Source organism: Pipistrellus kuhlii, unplaced genomic scaffold (genome assembly GCF_014108245.1).
Source record: "Pipistrellus kuhlii isolate mPipKuh1 unplaced genomic scaffold, mPipKuh1.p scaffold_m20_p_57, whole genome shotgun sequence".
Lineage (NCBI taxonomy): Eukaryota > Metazoa > Chordata > Mammalia > Chiroptera > Vespertilionidae > Pipistrellus > Pipistrellus kuhlii.
Window position 1 is genome coordinate 743,317 of NW_023425559.1, and position 22,026 is coordinate 765,342.

Here is a 22,026-nt window from a genome sequence, read left to right on the forward strand (position 1 = left end):
CGGGCCCTGCTTCCTCAGCCCCACGCGGTCTCCTGGTGTCTCCGAGGGCGCACCTGGCTCTCGCTCTCTGGCTGTGAAGGGGATTCCCGCACTGGGCCAGGGCGGCCTCAGCCCGTCACCTCCCACAATCGCCGTGTACGCGCAGGCAGCGGGTCCCTGCGCGGCACTGAGCCAGGCTACGGGGAGGGGCCCCTCCCACGGTCCCTGCTGCCTCTGGGGTTGGAGGTCGCTCCCGCACTCACGTCTGTGGGGCGGCACCAGCAAGTCCAAGGTCTTCTGGGGCAGGTTGGCCCACACCGAGGCGATCTCCTTGCGCAGCGCCGCGTCACACTGGTGCTGCTTCGTGCCAGCTGGGCAGCGGGGGAGGGAGTTAGGAGCCGCCCTGCAGCCCCGGGGGGCAGGCAGAGCTGGGGGGCCGGGCAGGGAGGGTGCTGGGCGGGAGGCCGGTCAGAGCTGCCCCTGCAGGAACTCCTGTGTGTGTGTGTGGGTGTGTGTGTGGGTGTGTGTGTGTGTGTGTGGGTGTGTGTGTGGCTGTGTGTGTGTGTGTGTGTGGGTGTGTGTGGCTGTGTGTGTGTGTGTGTGTGAGTGTGTGTGGCTGTGTGTGTGTGGCTGTGTGGGGGTGTGTGTGTGTGGCTGTGTGTGTGTGTGGCTGTGTGTGGCTGTGTGTGTGGCTGTGTGTGGGTGTGTGTGTGGCTGTGTGTGTGTGGGTGTGTGTGTGGGTGTGTGTGTGTGTGGGGGGGTCCTGGGAAGGGAGGGGCACGATCTTTCAGACACTCGCTGCCACTCACTAGCACGCACTGACCCCTGAGTGTCAGGGGCGGTGACCAGGGATGGAACAAAACCAAGAGCTGCCTCTGGAGGGAGACTCGAGCCCACAACAAAGAGGTGACCCGTTAGGGCCCGGCCTGGGGGGCAGAGGAGCAGCCATGCGGAGGGGTGAGGAGGGTGGGAAGGTGCCCCTGGGCGGGTGTGGGAGAGGCATCAGGAGAAGGCGGCCTGTGCACTGAGACCCGGAGGCGGGCAGCCCTGCTGGGGGGCCGCCCGGGAGCCTGGAGGGCACCGCTGAGCGGGGAGAGGCCGAGGCCGAGGTGCGGGCAGGGGATGAAATGTGCCGTCTGTCTTTGACAGCTGGTTTATTGTATTTTAAACATATTTTTATTGGTTTCAGAGAGGAGGGGAGAGGGAGAGAGAGAAACAGCTGACCTCGGCGCCCCGCAGGCCGCGGCCCCTGCACACCTGCCGGGGGCTCACCTGGGGCCAGCTTGATCTCCAGCGCCGTGCGGATGAGGGCCATCAGCGTGGATGTGAAGTGGACAGTCATGTCCTCGCTGGAGATGGGCATATTCATGCGGACCAGGCGCTGGGGACAGGGGGCAGGTCAGGGCCAGGCTTGCCGGGTGCCCCTGAGCACTCAGTGCGGAGGCCCCTAGCGGTGTGCCTGGGGCGAGAGGAGGCTGGGACACGGGACCTGCCAGCATCCCCGTCCTCGTCCCCGCCCGCCCGGAGCTGAGGCCTGGGCGGCAGAGCAGACAGACGGCAGTGAATTGCCCAGAGCTGGCAGCCCGGCTCATCCCGCCAACAGGCCCCCCTCAGCCTCTGGTCCCCTGCCTGCCCCTGCCTGACGGGGAGGGGGTGGGGTGCAGGACCAGGGCTGCTCCTGGGACCACTGAGGGACAGGAGGCAGATCCCTGCCTTCTCCTGGCCCCACACACAACCTGGCGCACCAAGCAGGCCTGGGCGGCTGGGGCCTCTGCCCTGCCAGCAGCCCCCACGGGGGGGGTTCTGCCCCAGCACTGCCCAGCGTCCTGGCCCCAAATGGAAGCCTCAGCCCGAGGGCGGGAGGCCAAGGCCCAAACCCGCCTCCTCCTCCCCCCCCCCCATGCTGGCAAAGCCCCGGGCACCCGCTCCCCTCCCGGAGCTCCCACGCCACCGTGACCAGGCGGCCCTGGGACAGCACCGGTGGGCGAGAGGCAGAGGGGCCCTCTCCAGGGACCAGGGACGGGAGGAGCAGAGCAGGGGTCCCAAGAGGGGGGCTCCGTCCAGGGCACCCACCCTGGGGATGAGTGGCAGGAGCAGCGGAGGAGCGAGGCCGGAGGGAGACAGGCAGCCGGCCTCCTGCCCTGGCCCCTGTGCGCCTCCTGCAGCTCCCCAGCCCCCACGCCGTCAGCCTGGGCATGAACCCCGCCCGCCCGGCGCCCTGGCCCTCCACGCCGTCAGCCTGGGCATGAACCCCGCCCGCCCGGCCTGCAGCTCAGCATCCTCAGCAATGAGGGGGGTCACAGGACCCCGTGCCCGAGGCTGTGCTCCCCTCAGTCACCCCCAGGATGCCTGGCGCCCTTGAGGCCCTGCACTGCCTCCTCCCGGGCCCTGCAGCGGGGCCTGGACATCCCGGGGGCATGGGCCTCTGCCCCAAAGCCGGCCCCCCTCAGTCTAGGGCAGGGAGGGCAGGGGAGCCCAGGGACAGCTCTGGGTATCAGGGAGGTGCCCCTCAGGGAAGGAGGGGAGATGGCTGGCAGAGGAAGACGGTGAGACAGCAGTGGCAGACAGGCAGGCAGACAGGCAGGCAGACAGACAGGCAGACAGACAGGCAGACAGACAAGCCTGGGGAGAGAGCAGGCGGTACCTTGTAGGCCACGCGGGCGGGGCACCGCTTGCCCAGCCCCAGGGGCGGGGGCATGTGCTTCAGCATCTCGAACATGTCGCTGTACGTGATGCGCCCGCTGCGCCAGCCCAAGGTCCACAGGAGGGGGGGGGAGGGGGAGGAAGCAGAGAGAACAGATCCGTTAACCGGGTCCGAGTGGTGTCAGCTGGTTCCAAGGAGGGCCTCCTCCGTCGAGCCTCCATGCCCCAGCCCCACCTCCACGCTGCACCCACGCAGGGCGCGGTGGCCTTTGAGCTAATGATGTGGAGGGTGAGGAAGGTGCACGGGGAGGCTGTGGGTGGTCAGGACGGACCTCACACTTTTAGGAACTACGGACCACAGGGATCAGAACGCCGTTTCACCGCCCAGCGACCCTGAACACTTGGTTTGCTGCCAAGTCAGCCGGGAGGCCACGGCGTGGGAAAACCTAGAGCAGCAGGCTGCCCAGCGGGTGCCTGTCCTGCAGAACAAACGGCCGGTAAGCCCGCTCCAGGCCCGGAGATGCCCGAGGCCACCTGGGCGGGGCTGCTGGGGAGGGGACGGTGTGGGGGCCGGCGGGCAGCAGGCTGTGGCCTGGGCCCTGGGCCCTCCTGACGCTAGGCCAGGGACGGGGGACCAGCATCTGGAGTCCGTGGCATCTGCCCCGGGGGCTGGACCGCCTGCCGCAGGGCCTGTGGGTCTCGGCGCAGGCAGTTCAGGCACAGGAGGGGGCAGCCTCCCGAGCAGGTCCTCGCGGCCCTCTGCCCGCTCCGGGACGGAGCCTGGGTGGTGGCTCTTCCCAGAGGAGCAGGGGCCGGAGGCCGTTCCCCTGACGGCAGCCCACCCTCAGTGAGGAGAGGACAGGCTCCAAGCCACCCTCCCCGAGGCAGGACGGGCACCGGCTGGGCCCCCAGGGCCTGCCCAGACGGCAGGGGCCTCACTGTGCGGGGCTCGGGGCTTGGCGGGGGCGGGGGATTTGATGGGGGGCCTGTGAGGAGAGCTCCCTGGGGCACAGCCTATGCTGAGCTTCCAGTGACATACAGGCGGGCGGAGCCTGTGCCCCTGTGAGGACCAGGGCCTCTGCGATGGCCTCGGAGACAGAGGGGCAGCGAGGGGAACGGGGAGGGACTGTGAGGGGGACGGGGAGGGGCAGTGAGGGGGACGGGGAGGGGCAAGGAGGGCATGCAGGCTCCGCTAGTCTGTGGGGAGGTCAGGGCGCCGTGGGCGGGCAGGGCTGTCTGGAAAACGGGCCTCAGACCACCCCTGACCCGGGTGGGCCCTTCCTGAGAGCCTGGCTCCGCCTGGAAATGCAGCCCCACGGCCGCTGCCCATCATCACAGCCGCCCGCGGCCAGTCCTGGGGGCAGAGCCGGCTGCGGGAGGTGCCCCGGGGACGGCCGGCATTTCTGCCCCCGAGCCTCCGAGTCCCAGGAGGACCAGGAAGCCTGAGGACCCTGCTGTCCCACCACCGCCCGGGCCTGCACCCCCTCGCCCCCTCCGCCTTCAGGGCTGGGCTGGGGCTCAGGGCTCGGAGGGCCCCTGGGCCTGGGGAGCCGCCGGGATGGAGACCCGCGCATCCATGTGGGCAGGAGCCCTGGGCCCCCCACCGAGGGGACGTCCCCTCAGAACGTGGCCGAGCCCCACCCTGTCCTGGCCCCGAGGCGGGCGCTCACCAGGCCGCCGGGTCGTACTCGGCCCAGACCCGGATGAACTCGTCCAGGTGGTGCGGGCCTAGGATGGAGGAGTCCCGCGTGAGGTACTCGAAATTGTCCATGATCACAGCCACAAAGAGGTTCAGCATCTGCGGGTGGAGGAGAGAGCGACATGGAGACTCAGCCGGCTCTCCCGTCCTCCCCTCCAGCCACCCAGACCTCCTTCCCCACGGCCTGGCCCTGCACCCCCCCCCCCCCCCCGGGGCCCCACACCACCCCTGGGGTCCCCACACTCCTCCTAGGGCCCCCACATCCCCCCAGGGCCCCGCACTCCTCCTGGAGGTTTCTTACACTGCCACCCTGGGGTCCCGCACCCCCCCTGGGATCCCTGCACCACCACCCCCCCGGGCCCCCACACCACCCCTGGGATCCCTGAGCTCCTCCTAGGGCCCCCGCATCCCCCCCCAGGGCCCCGCACTCCTCCTGGAGGCCCCCACATCCCCCCAGCAGCAGCGGCAGCCTCAGGCTCAGGTCTAACACTGACCATAGTCCTGATTCCAAACCCCGTCCTAACTCAGGCCCCACCATCTCAGGCCCACGACACGTCCTGCCATCCAGGTCACGCCCCGCCCACCCTCACGCCTCGGAGCTGGCCTTCAGGAGGCCGAGAGCTCGGGGTCTTTTTAAAAATATATTTTTTACTGATGTCAGAGAGGAAGGGAGAGGCAGAGAGAAACATCAGTGATGAGAGAATCATTGACCGGCTGCCTCCTGCAAGCCCTACCCTGGGGATGGAGCCCACACCCCGGGCCTGTGCCCTGACCGGGGTCAAACCCTAACCTCTGGGTTCACAGGTCGACGTGCAACCACGGAGCCCGCCGGCCAGGCTCCTGCCCGTTTCCCACGGTTCTTTGCTGCTGTGCTGTGCACTAACCCCAGGGTGTGTGAGCTGTCAGTACCCCCCCTCCCTGAGCACTGTCCCATCACTGCCGGCTTCTGATACAGAGGTTTCTGTGACTCCCCACAAACCCCTAGATTGCTAAAGGGCGGCCTCCAGCCCCACCCCCGGCTGAGTTCTGAAGGACCCAGTTCTGGTGGTTCTCAGCCTGCCCCCTCCCGTGCCAGCACGCTGAGGACCGGGCGGGTCAGAGCACCCGAGGTGTGCGGACAGCAAAGGCCGCCCGAGGCGCCTCCGAGCTGCCGCCGCCACCTCTGCCTTCGTGGGGGATTCTTCTGCAAATCCCTGTTGGGGAGCCCAGAACTCGGGCGTGGTTGTCATCGGGGGAGGGATGGGGGCATGGACGGCTAGCCCCCACAGGGTCCGGGAAGAGCGGCCGCTTCCAATCCTTTGTTCCTGCTGAGCCGTGTGCGGCCGGAAGCCACATTGAACCCCCTTATTGTCATACCCACAGGGAAACGGCGGGTAAATGCCCCGTATGAGGGCCCCTGACCCTGTAGCTGCCTCTCCAGACGTCCCGGCTACGTAGCTGCCACTCCTGACAGTGCCCACTGCCACCTGTGCCCCTGCCCGCTTGCGCTGCCCTGAGTGGGGCCCCACACACCAGGCAGCTCACAGCGTCACGAATGGGACCAGGGACCGTGCACGCAGGGCCCCGCTGGGCCGAGTGGCGGCGGAGGCGGCGGCGGCACAGCCGGACTCACCAGGAAGGAGCAGAGGAAGATGAAGGAGACGAAGTAGAAGTAGGCGAAGTCGCTGCCGCACTCGCTGGCGTTGGCCTGCTCGTCGCACTCCTGGCTGCTGAGGCAGGACAGCATGATCTCGTGCCAGGCCTCCCCGGTGGCGCTCCTGCGGGGGAGGGAGCGTGAGGCCGGGAGGCGGCCGACGGCCAGGGTCCCTCCCAGAGACCCCATGTGGCCGTCAGGTCTGGGGACCCTCCGGCACCAGACTCCTAACTGCTCATGGCAAGTGACCAACGGAACCCGAGCACCAGGTTGATGCCCCCCATGCCCCCCGAGCCCCCACAGCCCTGGGCCCCCCACTTCCTAGCCGGGCTGCCTGTCCTCCCACCTGCTCACCCCGCCCTGCCCGTCAGCTGGCCCATCCCCCAGAGCCAGCCTCTCCCCTCCTCCCAGCACCGAGTCTGCAAGGGCTCCAACCCCGTCCTGCTCCCCTGCCCAACGCCCAGCAGGGCCCCTAGAGACGGGTCAGATCTTGTCAGTCTCGGCGACAGTCCACATCCACACGCCCGCCCACAGCACCCCTTGACGTGCCCACCTTCCCCGGCCCTCGACCTGCTCTGGCCACACCAGCCCCCACTGCTTCCCGAACACACCAGGGCCCCCTCGAGAAGCCACCGGGAGCGCTGGTTTCTGTTCCTGGGCCCCTCTGGGTGACGCTGGCTGCACCCCTCTGAGGTGGCCAGGGGTGAGGGGCGCACATGGGGCACAAGGACCAGGGGGAGGAGAGACCCAGGCTTAGAGCCCAGGTGATTTCCTGGGGCAGCTGCTTCTGTGGCCCAGGAGGGACATGAGCGAGTCCAGTGCCCCAGCCGAAGGCCAGGGAAACGGCGACCTCGGGGTCTTGCTGTGGGAAGCAGACAGCCAGGGAGAAACTTCCCCACGCAGCGCGGGACGGCACCCCGGCCCGTCCCCAGGGCCCCCAGCACACCCTGCTCAGGGCCCCCCCCCCCTTAGCCTGGGGGGGCGGCTAATGAGGGACTCTCTGGAGGCAGCAAGACATATGCCCTCTCGCCGTGGCCCCCGCGTCTCCCTCACGCTGGGGGCCCGGCCCCGCCTAAGAGCAGCGGCAGGCGCCCGCACACCTTGGAGGCCTGAGCTCGAGGCTCCGCCGGGGGCTCCTGCGCCCGAGCCCAGGCCCGGCCGCCCGTCGGAGGGCACAGGAGCAGGTGCACCGAGACCAGCACGTGGGCGCAGGGCATGCCGGGCGGCCGCAGCCTCTGCACCCCCAGGAAGGAGCCGTCGGGCTCGCGCACCTGAACAGCAGCATCAGCGCCTGCAGGAACGTCCGGAAGTTGTTGTGCCGGTTGATGCTGGAGTCGTCGTCCAGGGCGATGTTCCCGAACACCTGGAGGGAGGAGCGGCTCAGGCCGGGCTGTGCATGGACGGGGCCCGGGGGGGGGGCCTAGAGCGTGGCCAGAGCGTGGCCAGGGCCCCGGGCTGTGCGTGGACGGGGCCCGGGGGGGGGGGCCTATAGCGTGGCCAGAGCGTGGCCAGGGCCCCGGGCTGTGCGTGGACGGGGCCCGGGGGGGGGCCTATAGCGTGGCCAGAGCGTGGCCAGGGCCCCGGGCTGTGCGTGGACGGGGCCCGGGGGGGGGCTATAGCGTGGCCAGAGCGCGGCCGGAACACAGGCCCGGAGCCGGCCCCGCGCACCTGCATGCCGATGATGGCGTAGATGAAGAACAGCATGGCGATCAGGAGGCACACGTAGGGCAGGGCCTGTGGGGCGGAGGCGGGTCAGCGGGGCAGCGGGCAGCGGCGGGCAGTGCCACCCCCTCCGCCCCGCGGAGCGCACGGGGCCGCGGGCCGCGCCCACCTTGAAGGACTGCACGAAGGTCCAGAGCAGGATGCGGATGGTGTAGCCCTGGCGCAGCAGCTTGATGAGCCGCGCGGCGCGGAACAGGCGCAGGAAGCTGAGGTTGATGAAGTTGTTCTGGGGGAACAGGGCGGCTCTGACCCGCGGAGCCCGCCTCCCGCCCGAGCCGCCCCACCTCTCCCCGGTGCTGTGGCCGGGCGAGGCGGGCCGTCAGGGAAGAACCACGAGGTTACCGCGCAGTGAGCGCCCCTTCGGCAAGGACAGCGTCATGGCCCCCAGAGACCACCCCGGCCCCCGCAGGGACAGCGAGGGGGTCCCCTCCCCTCCCCGCTGGGGCGCAGAGGCAGCCGCTCCTCCTGTGGGGGGCCCGGGGGGTGGTGGTGTGGCTGCTCGCAGAGGCCTCCTCCCGCCCTCAGACAGGTCTGGGCCAGGCTCCAGCGCGGAGGAGACGGTGCTGTGGCCCAGGCGGCCCCCCCCCCCCCCACGCTGTCTGAGGCGGGCAGGCTGGCGGTGAGGGGGAGGGGACTCAGACCGAGGGCAGCAGCATGCAGGCCGGCCACGCTCCGGGCTGCCTGTCTGGCCCAGGGCCATGGGGGAATGGTGGCATCAGGGGCTTCCAGGGACAGCGGCCCCACCCCTGGCCAGAGCTTCCTTGATCCTCTGCCCTCGGGACCTGACCTCTAATTCCCAGAGGGGCGGGGGCTCTGCCTCTGCGGGGGGGGGGGGGCGCGCTCTCAGGCCCATCTTTCGAGAGGGACGGGGCTGCTGGGTGGGAGGGCCATTAGCGGGCGAGTAGCCGGCTGTGGTCCAGACCAGCAGGGGGTACAGTGGAGTCGGGGTGGGTCGCTGGGGTGCAGGCTTCCTACGCCCCCTCACTGGCTTGGGGGGGGTGAGGGGGAAGACCCCAGTGGGGCACAGTGTCAGGGACCCCTCAGCGGCCTGAGGACTCTCAGGGGCGCCAGCCTCCTCCGGAGGTGGACACGGGACGAAGAACTGTGCACAGGCCAGGGCGGCTCAGGGACACGGAAGGGCCAGAATGGCCTGCCTCCTGGGGTCTCCCTCTGAAGCCCCTGCTCTGGGGGGCTGGGAGCGGCCAGGGCGGCGGGGACAGGCGCACCTGCCCGGCCGGAGTGACCTGCTTGGCAGTGGTGGCCCAGACTTCCCAGACACAGGGGACCCAGCTCTGGGGGGAGGGCAGCCCACAGAGGCGGCGGGCTGGTCGCCAAGTTGCTTTGGGAAGAGGCCCTTACCCAAGACTCCAGCTCCACCCCCTCCCAGGCTTCTCTCTTGGGGCTCCAGGGCCCTCAGGGCAGGCGCGTGGCAACAGACAGACAGCCCACGAGCCACGAGGACAGATGGTGACAGCGGCCACGGACACTCAAGCGGGTGCCGGGGATGGCGCCGTGGCTGCCCCGCAGGCTCTGCCAGGCACCGCCACCTGGTCGCATGCAGGGCGGGGCAGCCTGCGGCCCCTCCCCACGGCTGTGCACGGTCCCCTCTGGCCTGACACTCCTTGGAAGTGGGCACCCCTCCCACCCTCCGAGTCCATGGCTTCTGTGGCACCCACCCAGGAGCAGCCACACTGACCTCAGAGCCGGGCCCTGCACTGATGGGGGGAGACCACCACCTGGGCACACCGTCCCGGCCCCCCAGAGCCCCGGCTCCCCCTCTGAGACGGGGACCGCGCAGCACAGGCTGGTCACACCCCACCAGGAGCGGGGCTGACCCAGGCCACGGCCAGCGCCCCTGCGTCAGCACGTCAGTGCCTCTGGTCAAGGTCACAGCAAAGCCAAGGCTGCTGCCCCGAGACCCGTGCACACCTGCTGGCCCCACGCTCGGCTGATGGTGCGGACACACCGCCTAGACCCACGCCCACGGCTCACGGGAGGCGCTGCTGGGAGCACGGGCTCAGCAGCTGGAGCAGAGCCTCTTGGGAGCCTCCACTCTGCCCGTGGCCTCGTCACGATGCCCTCCGTTACGGGCAGCGCACTACCCGCTGCCTTGCACGCCTGGGCGCTCACAGCCTCGGCACGGCCTCTCCGATGGTCCTGGAGACCTGGACGGAGGCCTGCCAGCCACCCAGGTGCCCACGGCCTGCCAGCCAAGGGCACGCACGCCCAGGCCAGGGGCGCCCGGGTGACGAGGCCGCTGGGCAGAGCAGCCTCCTGACGTGCCACAGACACCATGGACTCGACCGGGCTCAGCCCAAATCCACGGCCTCGAGAGTCCGGACACTTCCCGCCCCCTCGGAGCCCCTGCTGACCCAGACCGTGCAGCGGCCGGAGAGGAGGCGCCGGGCGGCAGCCACACTGGGGAAGGCAGGGCAGGGCAGGGCTGGGCTAGCAGGACGGACAGCACAGCAAGCGAGGCGAGGGGTGTAAGAACCATGAAAGTCATGAAACCAACCCTTTCCTACATGTGATGTTTTCATGGATGGACATTTGCGAATTATGTACAGATTGAGCAGCAGGCGAGACAGACAGACACGGGCATGGTTTCGCAGTGTGTTGGTTGGATGGCGTGAGTCACAGGCAGGTGGAGGTGAGTCGGGGTCAGACAGAAAACAAAGGAGAGAATGATCAACATGAGCAGAACGCAGGCCCCGGCGGCACTGGGGGCAGCTTTCGGTAAATGGGCATTTTGCTGAAAATGCATCAAAACGCTGGTTTTGAACTTGGTTGATGATGCAGACAGTGGCATTCATTTGCATCCTATTTGCAATGCAAATTCAAAATGACACACTTATTTTTTGTTTCCAGGCAAAGAAATCAATGCCAGTTTCACGCCCGCGGGGCCCTGGGCGGGGCCATCGCTCGAGTTGCCTGTTAAGCTGGGGGTGGAACTGACACCGACATTTTTGCCGGAGGAAAATCAGCGCGTGCGCCGAGATGAGTGACCACAGATGGAAAGAAAGGCCGCGGACGGTGGGCCTCGGGCGGCGCAGAACGGAGCCCACGCAGGGAGCTCTCCACCCCCAGCCTCTGGCCCGCAGGTGACGGCGCCCCTCGGGCTGGCGGAAGCAGGGTCTGCCCTTCCACAAGCCGCCCGCCTGCCATCCGCTGGCTGGGGGGGGGGGGGCGCTGGGCGCTCCAGGCTCCCGCCCACCTGCCGCCTGCGGCCCGGGGGGAGGCCAGTTTGTCTGTCTGTGCCGCGGTGGGCACCCTGCCTGCCCCTCCCCGCAGCCGCAGGGCACGCCCCTCTGCGAGGACGCAGGCGCCCAGGGGGCGCTGTCCCCTTATCAGGATTAGATTTCCGAGTCCGAGGAGGGGTCAGCGAGGCCACGGTGCCATCGGTGGGGGAGCAGCCTAGACTGTAGGTTTTGTCTAAAGGGCAGCTTTCACCTTTTTGCCTGGATTACTCAGACCATGAGGTCTCAGAAGCCATAGAACGTATCACATGGAAAAAACTACATGTAAACACATGCATGCACACACGTCCTGAAGAAAAGGAGCGACACGCTGGGCGCCGCACAGGAACGGAGGAGGGGCCTTCCTTCCTGACAAGCGGAGCCCTGTGGGCCCAGTGCCGCTTCCGGTGGGGCTGGCGCCCTCTGTCCTGCTTCACAAAGCAGCCCCTCCCCCCCAAGCCTAAAAGACGTCCTCCCGCATTTCCTTCTCAGAGCCGCAAGTCCTGCCTCTTGCCGGCCGGGTGGCTCCGCGGTTGAGCACAGACCTATGAACCTGGAGGTCACGGTTCGATTCCTGGTCAGGACTCAGGCTTGGGGTGCGGGCTTGACACCCAGTGTGGGGCGTGCAGGGGCAGCGGATCCATGATTCTCTCTTATGGATGTTTCTCTCTCTCTCTCTCTCTCTCTCCCTTCCTCCCTCCCTCCCTCCCCCCCTCCCTCCCTCCCTCCCTTCCTCTCTGAAGTCAATACAAGTACATTTATAAGTCCTGCGTCTAATAATTAAGTCTTTTTGTCATTCTGAAATAGGTTTTTGTGACTGGTGAGCCAGGATCCAATGCTGGCTTCCCTGTGTTGCCGGTGATCACTACGGGATGATGGCTGCTCCTCCCACGAGCCTGGGGTTGGCCCTCAGCCCTGTGACCGTCTGAACCTGGCTGAGCTGCTGGGCGGGGGCAGCGCTGGGTGCGGCGGCAGTGGGAGGTCGGGCCTCAGGGGCCGGGGCCACAGCAGCAGATGGCGTGGGGAAGGGGTGATGGGCACCGCCCAGCTCAGGCCCGTCGGCTGTGGAGCTCCAGCTCCCCAGCCCTCTCCTCCTGCAGGGTGCCCCCCAATCGATGAGGTGAACACGTGAGACCCCCGCTCCCCCTCCATCCTGGCCTGGGGACCCGCCTCTCCTGGGATCTGAGACCTGCCCTGTCTTGGGTTCTAGACCTGGCACTTCCACTCCTCCCACTCGCCCCACCCTCAGCTCTCTCCACGGCTGGATCTGGGTCGGGAACACGTCCACGCAGTCCCGCTTACAGAAGCCCCCCTCACGCAGCCTCCGGAGAGCCTGCCGTCCACCAGCGCCGAGCACTGTGCTCAGAAACGCGCTTCCTGGCCCAGCCTCAGAGGTCCTCAGGCCCGGCCGGCGCGGGCCACAGCCCACGTCTGAGAAGAGCCGCTGTCTCGTTTCCCAGGGAAACACACCTGGGCTTTCCACAGCCTGAGCTCGTCCGGGCTCTGGGCCGGGGCCGCGCGTCAGACACCCACAGGCGAGGGCTCTCCTGCTGCCGGCGTGGCCTGAGCCGCCACGGGAGACGTTCGGGGACGTTTCTCGTCCAAGAGCCAGCACTTGCCGGCGAGACCTGCTCCCCGCCCCGCCCGTGGGAGCGTCCTGCCGCCCGGGGGAGCCTCGGAAGAGCCCGGAGCCAGGAGGGCACTCACCGCGATCTCCGTGACCAGAATGTCAGTGACGCTTCCCAGCACGGTGACGAGGTCGAAGACGTTCCAGGCGTCTCGGAAGTAGTTCTAGAGAGAAGGCGGTCAGAGCCCAGCCAGTGCTCCGCCGGGAGACGGGGTGCGGGAGGGCCTAGTCAGGGCGGACAGGGGATGATGGGCCACCCAGGGGGCAGCACGGGCCTGGCATGCAGCCACCAGGCTGGGCAGGGGCAGAGCAGAGACCACATGGCCGAGGGGAACCTGCCCCCACCCGCCTCCCGGGCCAGACCAGGCCCCGTAGGCTCGTCTGCGCTCTGGGCTCGGGAAGCTCCAGCTCCACACGGGAGCCCCCGGCCCCTCCTGGGACAACACGGCCCCGGGGAAGCGGCGCCTACCAGCACCCCGAAGGCGACGATCTTGAGCACACACTCCATGGAGAACATGGACGTGAACACGATGTTCAGGCACTTCAGCATCAGCTCGTACTCGTAGGGCGCGTCGTAGAACTGCCGGGAGGAGGGCGTTGGCCACGGTGTGGCTGCCCGCCCCTCCCCGCTGCCCGTGTCCTCCAGGCCTCCCCCGTCTCCGCCGCAGCCAGCGACAGGCCCGGCGGAGCCCGCAGCTCCCGCGGACGCACCTTCATCATGAGCACGACGGTGTTGAGGGCGATCATGGCCATGATGAAGTACTCGAAGGGCGGCGACACCACGAAGGTCCACGTCTTGTACTGGAAGGACTGCTTGTTCTGCGGCATGTACCGCGTCAGCGGCCGGGCGCTGATGGCGAAGTCGATGCACGCCCTCTGCCGGACAGAGCCGTGCCGGCTCAGCGGGCCCAGCGGCCACTCCGCACACGCACGCGGCCCTCCCCGCACAGGCAGCCTGTGCCAGGAGGCGGGGTCGACCTCCCAGCGCCCTGCCCCGCCCGCAGGAGCCCCCAGCGCGGCCGGGCGCCCACCTCGTTCTTCTCCAGGCTGCAGGCGGACATGGCCCTGTCGCCCTGCTCCTGGAAGGTGATGATGATCAGGGCCACGAAGATGTTGACGAAGAAGAAGGGGAAGACCACGAAGTAGACCACGTAGAAGATGGACAGCTCCATGCGGTAGCCGGGGCTCGGGCCCTGCTCCTCGTAGGTGGCGTCCACCGAGTGCTTCAGCACCCTGCGGCAGCGAGGGCGTCAGGCCACCGGGAAGCCCTCCCCCGGCAGGGCCCCAGGAAGCCCGGAGACGGCGCCGCCCCCGCAGGCTCCACCGCCTGAGCTCCCATCCCAGAAAGGGGAGCGGCCCTCCACACTCAGTGCTCATGCCTGCTCACCCCGCCCACACCCGCTCACACCCGGCCCACACCCGCTCACACCCAGCCCACACCCGCTCACACCCGGCCCACACCTGCTCACACCCGGCCCACACCTGCTCTCTCCCATCCCACACCCGCTCACACCCGGCCCACACCTGCTCTCTCCCATCCCACACCCGCTCACACCCGGTCCACACCCGCTCTCTCCCACCCCACACCCGCTCACACCCGCTCACACCCGCTCACACCCGCTCACACCCGCCCACACCCGCTCACACCCGCCCACACCCGCTCTCATCCGGCCCACACCTGCTCTCTCCCATCCCACACCCGCTCACACCCGGCCCACACCCGCTCACACCCGCTCACACCCGCTCACACCCGCCCACACCCGCCCACACCCGCTCACACCCGGCCCACACCCGCTCACACCCGGCCCACACCTGCTCTCTCCCACCCCACACCTGCTCTCTCCCATCCCACACCCGCTCACACCCGGCCCACACCCGCTCACACCCGGCCCACACCCGCTCACACCCGCCCACACCCGCTCTCCTGCTTCAGGAGCCCAGAGCTCCGCAGGGTTTCCGCTGAGAGGTTCCTGCCATCCAGAGGAAGCCCTGCTGCTGGTGCTCAGGAGAAGGCCCTCTGGCAGCCGGAGGGCGGCCCGGGGAGACGGGAGAGCTGCCCTCTGGCCCACTGGCCTGGCAGCTGCTCGGGAGAGCGGCGCCCTCATGGCAGGAGCCGGAGGAGCTGTGGGCACCTGCCGCGCGTGAGGCCCGCACTCACATGGGCCAGCCTTCCCCCGTGGACACGGTGAACAGCGTGAGCAGCGCCCAGAGCACGTTGTCGTAGTGGAAGTCGTACTTCTTCCACTGCCGTGGCTGGGCCTCCACCTCCTCCCGCTCGTAGTCCAGGTACTGGCCCCTGGGACGACACGGGGGGGGGCGGTCAGAGCCAGGCCCCTGGGACGACACGGGGGGGGGGGGTCAGAGCCAGGCCCCTGGGACACAGCGGGGGGGGGGGTCAGAGCCAGGCCCCTGGGACACTGCGGGGGGGGGGGGTCAGAGCCAGGCCCCTGGGACGACACGGGGGGGGGGGTCAGAGCCAGGCCCCTGGGACACAGCGGGGGGGGGGGGGTCAGAGCCAGGCCCCTGGGACACAGCGGGGGGGGGGGGGGGGGGGTCAGAGCCAGGCCCCTGGGACACAGCGGGGGGGGGGGGGTCAGAGCCAGGCCCCTGGGACGACACGGGGGGGGGGGGGTCAGAGCCAGGCCCCTGGGACACAGCGGGGGGGGGGGGGGGTCAGAGCCAGGCCCCTGGGACACAGCGGGGGGGGGGGGGGTCAGAGCCAGGCCCCTGGGACACAGCGGGGGGGGGGCGGGTCAGAGCCAGGCCCCTGGGACACAGCGGGGGGGGGGTCAGAGCCAGGCCCCTGGGACACAGCGGGGGGGGGGGGTCAGAGCCAGGCCCCTGGGACACAGCGGGGGGGGGGGGGGTCAGAGCCAGGCCCCTGGGACACAGCGGGGGGGGGGGGGTCAGAGCCAGGCCCCTGGGACACAGCGGGGGGGGGGTCAGAGCCAGGCCCCTGGGACACAGCGGGGGGGGGGGGGGTCAGAGCCAGGCCCCTGGGACACAGCGGGGGGGGGGGGGTCAGAGCCAGGCCCCTGGGACACAGCGGGGGGGGGGGTCAGAGCCAGGCCCCTGGGACACAGCGGGGGGGGGGGGGGGTCAGAGCCAGGCCCCTGGGACACAGCGGGGGGTGGTGGTCAGAGCCAGGCCCCTGCGGGAAGCAGCTCCTGACACGGCCCTCATGGAGGAGTGGGCGCTGCGGTGCATGGCCCAGGACTGCGTGTCCACGCGCAGAAGCACGACGCGGGGCCCGGGCGCACGCCGCCCTCAGACCCACTCCAAGAGGACAGAGGTCTGACCCCGGAGCCCGTCGGAAACGCTCCGGGAGAACACAGGCCTCTGATTGGCAAATGGGTCCTTAGACTCAGCGCCAACATGGCGGCAGCAACAGCAGGCCCAGACACAGGCCGTCACCGAGCTTGGAGCCCTGGGCCTCACAGACGATCGCTCTGGGACGGACAAGCCGCTGAGCAGCCGCTCTGAGCAGGAGTCTCCAGACCAGTCAACGCCCACTGCGGCCACTCCCGCGGGGTTCCTTTCTCTCTTCTGTGGGCTTTGGGAGGGAGAGGGGGGGGGAGGGGGGAGGGGGGCAGGGGAGAAGAAAGAGAGGGGAGAGGGGGGGAGGGGAGAGGGAGGAGAGGGGGAGGGGAGGAGAGGGGAGGGGAGAAGGGAGAAAGGGAGAGGGGGGAGGGGAGAGGGAGAGGGAAGGAGAGGAGAGGGGGAGGGAGAGGGGGGATGGAGAGAGGGAGGGGAGGGGGGGGGGGAGGGGAGAGGGAAGGGAGAGGGGGAGGGGGGAGAGGGGGAGAGGAGAGGGGGAGGGAGAGGGGGAGGGAGGGAGGAGAGGGGAGGGGGGGGTAGTGGAGAGGTTAGAAAGAGGAGAGGGGGAGGGGAGAGGGGGGAGGGGAGGGGAGGAGAGGGGGAGATGGGAGAAGGGAGAGGGGGAGGGGAGAGGGAGAGGGAGGAGGGAGGAAGAGGGGAGGGAGGGAGGGGGGAAGGAGAGGGGGAGGGGGTAGATAGAAGGGGAGAGGGGGAGGGAGAGAGCGAGGGGAGGGGGAGAGGGGTAGAGGGAGAGGGGAGGGGAGAGGAGAGGGAAGCGGGGAAGGGTTAGGGTAGAGGTAGAAAGGGGGAGAGGGAGGGAGGGGAGGGAGGGGGAGGGGGGAGCATGGAGCACTGCCTCCTGGGCGCACCCCAGCTCGTGCAGGGGCCCACCCAGCGGAGTCATGAGGACACGCACCGCGGGCGGAGCGGCGCTGGGGTGAGGAGACCTTCACGAAGGAGGCACAGGCCAGCACTCGCCCCGGGGGGAGCGAGGCAATGCCAGACACAGCCCTGCAGCCGGCGGCGAGGACAGAACTGCTTCCTTCCGGAAGGAAAACCGCGCGTGGGGGGGCCCTGGAGACCCTCCACCCCGGCAGGGAGCCGCCTGGCACCCCCGACCCGGTCACAGAGCCCACGTGGCCCGGGGTCACGCCCCTCCGGGTGCCCGCTCCGGGGACTGACACCCGGCCGCGTTCCCGGCCGAGCAGTGACGGAGGCGGACAGCGGCGGCCCCCGGTGAGAGAAGCAGAGGTGGCCCAGCCAGAAGGCGGGACCCGACAGCAGGGCCGGCCTCAGAAACACACCACCCGGGGCCTGCATGTCCCAGGTGTCCTGACCACACACACACACACACACAGCACGCGGGGCTGCGCGGGGCTCTGCGGGTTTTGGCCGGGAAACGCTCTCCGGGCCGAGTGAGGCTGCCCGCTGCCACCCCCGGACCCACGGCCTCGTGCACAGCAGGGTGAGCTCCACGGCAGGACTCCCACCCCAGCCGCCGCTCGATGGCGGGGAGAGGCCGCCTTCTCCTCAGACGGAAAACCCGCCCTCCCCCTCCCCCGGCGGCAGTGCCAGCCCAAAGGCGGCCACGTGAGGGGCAGGCGCGCTTTCAGGGGAGCCCAGGCCGCCCGACCCGGCCACGGAGCACTGGACGCCGGGAACGCACGCGAGACGGCACAGCCCGTGCGGCACACGCCACCCGCACCCTAGCATGCCAAGAGCCAGAGCTGGCAGAGGAGTCCCACCCAGCGGTTAAAGAACTCCCACAGACCAGGGAGACAGGCACAGGTGCAGCCCCAGGAGGGACATGCCAGCTCGCCCAGAGACTCACCTCGCGTGCCTGGCGCCAGGAAGGCCCAAGCAAGACGCCCGCCAGCATGGCGGGCGGGCTAGGGCCACGCCCCTGGCAGTGTGAGTTTACACATCACCTGTGTGCTCCAGCACACACAGCCCACACTGCGGTGCCCACCCCAGAGCCAAGGCCCTGAGCAGCCATGAGATCAGAAGTGGGACCGGCCCCTCAACAACAACGGTGAGATTGCAAGTGGGTCCCGCCCCTCAACAACCATTGGGTGAGGTTGGAGGTGTTCCCACCTACCACAAACACTGTCTGAGGTTGGAATCACACCCCACCCCTCCTGCATCTCCAGATGGGCACCTCATCCGCGCAGGCACTACCCTTACTGCCAAACCGCATTCACATTCCCGCTCCACGGAAACAGCTCACAGTGTTGCTGCGTTGAGCTGCTACACTTGGGGCAGCTTGCTATGCAGCATTGGATCACCAACTCACGGTGGAGGACCAAGAACAGTGCCTGTCAGGTATTCGGTACCAGAATCCTCGCTAAACACATCAGTGAAAAGAAAGAAAAGTAAATTCCAAGGGGAGGACTAACCACTCCAAACCTCCTTTAGGTTAAGGCAGCGCACAAAGAAATTACAGAAATACAGATCTCTCTGAACAAGCCCACCTTTAGGCCCAGCCCCTCTGACTGGTCTCCGCCTCCTCCTCACTGCTCATGCCCACTCTGCCCTCAAGGACAGGGGGCAACTGTGTCGTCCCAAAGCACTTTACCACCCCAGCCCAGCCTTCCTCCTCCTCGCAGGAGGCACTATGTGTCTCCCTCCCAATGCTCAGACTGTGGGAAGGAAATCAGCCTGTGTCCAATGGAGACCCTGGCACACTCCCCAGGGTGCTGGTGACCAAGGCCAGCATCACCGGGGTCCACGGATGGATGGTGTTGGTATCACGTGCCCTGACTCTGTGCAATGCGCATGCTCCAGACTGTGGCGCTCTTCCCCAAACCCCAGTCTGTTATGAGGAAAACATCGGAGAATCCAAAAGGCATCCTTCCAAACACAGGACCAGCACTGTGCCTCCTGACGGCCCAGGGTGGCCCTGCGAGGTGGGCTGAAAGGCTTGGAAAAGACACACAGACAATGAAAGCTGGGGCTCGGCGGGGTGCTGCTTCCTGAGAGACAGCGCCCAGGCACACAAGCCGAGTCTTTATTTTGTAGCAGCTGCCAGGAGGGAAAGTAAGGACTTGGTCAAGGTGTTGACAGCCTTCTCAAGGGTTTCGACCCTACTCAATTACATGCACCTGATCCAACTGTTTACCTGCAGCCTATATCGCTCAGGCATGTGGGGCCACGTGTTCGGACCATACGCTCCAGCTTACAACTCCAGCTGTTGGCTGTCACTGTGCGGGAGGCTCTGCCCTCCAAGCTGGGACTTGCATGTGGCCACGAGAGGACTGGGTCCTCTCAATAGACCCGGTCTTGAACCTGTGCAGATGCTGTGGCCCCTCTCCACACAGCACCCTCCAAGCCCGCCAAGGTCATTAAAAACAAGGCCCACTGAGAGACACTGCAGAGGGGGCTTAACACAGTGCGGGGTTCCGGGTAGATCCGACGACGACGACGACAGCGGGGTCTTAGTGAAAGACTAGGAAAACACAAGTCTACCGTCCAGTTCAAGCACTGCACCAGCTTTCACTTGTTAGTGAAGTGGGACCAGCCCCTCAACAATCATTGGGTGAGGTTGGAAGTGGGTCCTGCCCTTATACTACCATTGGGTGATGTTGTATGTGGGTCACACCCCTCAACTACCATTGGTTGAGATTGGGTGTTAGACCGCCCCTCAGCAATCATTGGGTGAGGTGGGATGTGGGTCCCGCCCCTCAGCAATCATTGGGTGATTTTTGAAATGTGTTCCACCCCTCGACGTGGAGCCCACCACATGCCTGGCGCCACAGCTTGTGAGCAAGGCTGGGCCACACAGACAAGTGGGACCATGGCTGTGGCGAGGAGGGAGCTGGCGCAGCCCTACTCGGCGCCACTCAGGAGCACCCCGCGTCCCCTACTTCTGAGGGTGCCTCCCCGGGAGCTCCCTGACCTGGTCCTGGCCTGGTCCTGGGTCTGCAGAACCTCCGGCATCCCCGTGCCCGGGAGCTCCCTGCATGTCGGCGGAGGAAGATCCCGGCTCCCCACGTGCTGGTCCCCACCCTGGAGCCCCGTGCGGCCCAGGGACAGGTGCACAACCCACCCGAGTGTGCCCCCACGGCCCCTCCCGCGCCCTCACAGCTGGCCCTGCCCCCCCACCGCCGCCCGCTCACCTGCAGTCCCGCTCCAGCTCCTTGGACTCGTCCGTGCAGTAGAAGAACTTGCCCTTGAACAGCTGCACGGCGATGACGGCGAAGATGAACATGAAGAGCATGTACACGATGAGGATGTTGAGCACGTTCTTGAGCGAGTTCACCACGCAGTCGAACACGGCCTGGGGGCGGGCAGGCTCAGCACCGGGCCGGCGGGCGGGACTCAGCCAGCTGCCCGCCTTGGGACCCCTCGGGAGGGAGAGGTCGTCTCCGATGTGTCAAGTGGTTGGTGGGGCCAGGAGAGGAGTCACGAAGCAGGTGCCTCAGAACAGGGGCCTGACCCGCACGTCAGGGCTGGCCCAGGGGGCAGGGAGGGACCCAGGCCTGCTGGTGTCGGCAGGACACGCAGGCAGAGAAGCAGCCACGCTGTGGCAGCCTGGCCCGGCATGTGGGCATGCTCTGTGGCCCACACCTGAGGCTCAGCGCTCCCTGCCCACCGGCCCGGCCCAGCCCCGCCTCTCGGAGTCGGCCGTCAGCCTGCCCTGCCCTGGTGTGCTGGGGCCGGCCCATAGCGGCTCCCAGACACCGCCAGGCCCCCTGCAGCGCCCCGGCACCTCCCCACAGCCCTCTGGCTGCCTCCTCACCTCCCAGCCCGCCCTCCCCACAGGCTCTCGGCAAGCTGCCCCTTAACCCATGCAGCCTGTCGCCCCAAGCTCGCACCCCTAGCTGCTCACAACACCTTACCCACAGGTGGGGGGGTGAGAGGGCTGTAAGCACAGAGCACCCTCCTTCACCCCGCACCTCAGCCACCACCTGGGGCCTGCCCTGCCCCGCCACCCCCTCCGCCTCCGGCCTGTCTCCCCGCAGCCCAGCCAAGGGCCCCGCAGCGGGAAACGCCAGGCCTGCTGCTCCGCAGGAACCGGACGGAGCCCACGGCACCGCTGGGAATGGCCCTCATGGGCGTCAGAGGGGAGAGGCCCATTCCCCCAGGTGGTGTGGTCTGAGCAGTTCTCACGTGGGGCTCTCTCAGCTCTGCTCACCCCCACCTCACACAGAAGCCGCCTCAGGATGTGGCCAGCGTGCAGACACACATGCTGTGCACGCACCTTGTGCACACATGTACACACACAGGACACATGTGCCCTGGCACGCACAGCCCACATGCAGCTCACCACGCACGCTCCTCACGCCCCTGGCTCTCACCTTGAGCTTGGGCAGCCGCTTGATGGTCTTGAGCGGCCGCAGGACGCGCAGCACGCGCAGGGACTTGATGGTGTTGATGTCCTTCCCTTTGGAGCCTCTGGAAGGAGAGCCGACATGCAGGCGGGGCCGGCCCGGCGCCGAGCGCACGCAGCCCCGGGCCGGCCCCCCCCCCCCAACCGCGTCTGTGGTGGGCCTCAGGGCAGAGGCCTGATGGGCACCACGGAGGCCTCCCCCCAGCAGCACCTGGGGCCAGGAGCACCTGCTCTCCCAGCACTCCCATCACCCGCACGCCCGGCCCACACGGCTGGCCCCTGGCCCCTGGGAACAGCCCTGGGAGCGAGCGGAGAGGGTAGCACAGGGGCCAGTGGGCACGGTGCCACCCCAGCTCCCGAAGCTGCTTCCTCTCCGGAGGAGGTCCCAGGACAGCCTGGCTCTCCCTGCCTGTCCTCTGTCCCGTCCAACACTCCTCCACTGGCGAGTGGCGGCCGATGACAGAAAGGGAGAGGAGGAGCCGGGAGGAAGGGAAGGACAGAGAGAGAAACCAGGGAGAAGAGGAAGAGAGAGGGGAGGCCGGGCCAGCGTGGCTCAGGCCGGGCCGGCAGCCACCAGTTCAATGCCCAGTCGGGGCACTTGCCCAGGTCGTGGGCTGGATCCCCAGTGTGGGGTGTGTAGGAGGCAGCTGGTCCGTGATTCTCTCGTCGTTAATGTTTCTCTCCCTCTCTGAAATCAATAAAAATGTATTTTAGAAAAAGAAAGGGGGGAGAAGGGAAGAAGGGAGGGGGGGAGGGGAGGCGAAGAGCCACAGGAGACAGTGAAGAAAGCAGCGGGAGGGGGAGGAGGAGCGGAGAGCAGGCCAGGCCCCTCGGAGGGCA

At 68.1% G+C, this 22,026-nt stretch overlaps 1 protein-coding gene across 1 annotated transcript in view; it reads right to left on the reverse strand.

The window, feature by feature from the left end:
* Nucleotides 1-22,026, reverse strand: part of CACNA1B (calcium voltage-gated channel subunit alpha1 B) — a 77,726-nt gene that overhangs the window by 5,776 nt on the left and 49,924 nt on the right. The window contains exons 24-39 of the mRNA XM_036416987.2: nucleotides 21,155-21,251; nucleotides 19,973-20,133; nucleotides 14,698-14,835; nucleotides 13,571-13,772; nucleotides 13,251-13,415; nucleotides 13,009-13,119; nucleotides 12,620-12,703; nucleotides 10,192-10,197; nucleotides 7,786-7,902; nucleotides 7,623-7,688; nucleotides 7,226-7,317; nucleotides 5,934-6,078; nucleotides 4,293-4,420; nucleotides 2,624-2,720; nucleotides 1,252-1,360; nucleotides 243-350 (exon numbers count right to left, since the gene is read on the reverse strand). Of these exons, the coding sequence (XP_036272880.2) occupies nucleotides 243-350; nucleotides 1,252-1,360; nucleotides 2,624-2,720; nucleotides 4,293-4,420; nucleotides 5,934-6,078; nucleotides 7,226-7,317; nucleotides 7,623-7,688; nucleotides 7,786-7,902; nucleotides 10,192-10,197; nucleotides 12,620-12,703; nucleotides 13,009-13,119; nucleotides 13,251-13,415; nucleotides 13,571-13,772; nucleotides 14,698-14,835; nucleotides 19,973-20,133; nucleotides 21,155-21,251 (1,826 nt within the window). The remainder of the gene's footprint in view (nucleotides 1-242; nucleotides 351-1,251; nucleotides 1,361-2,623; nucleotides 2,721-4,292; nucleotides 4,421-5,933; nucleotides 6,079-7,225; nucleotides 7,318-7,622; nucleotides 7,689-7,785; nucleotides 7,903-10,191; nucleotides 10,198-12,619; nucleotides 12,704-13,008; nucleotides 13,120-13,250; nucleotides 13,416-13,570; nucleotides 13,773-14,697; nucleotides 14,836-19,972; nucleotides 20,134-21,154; nucleotides 21,252-22,026) is intronic.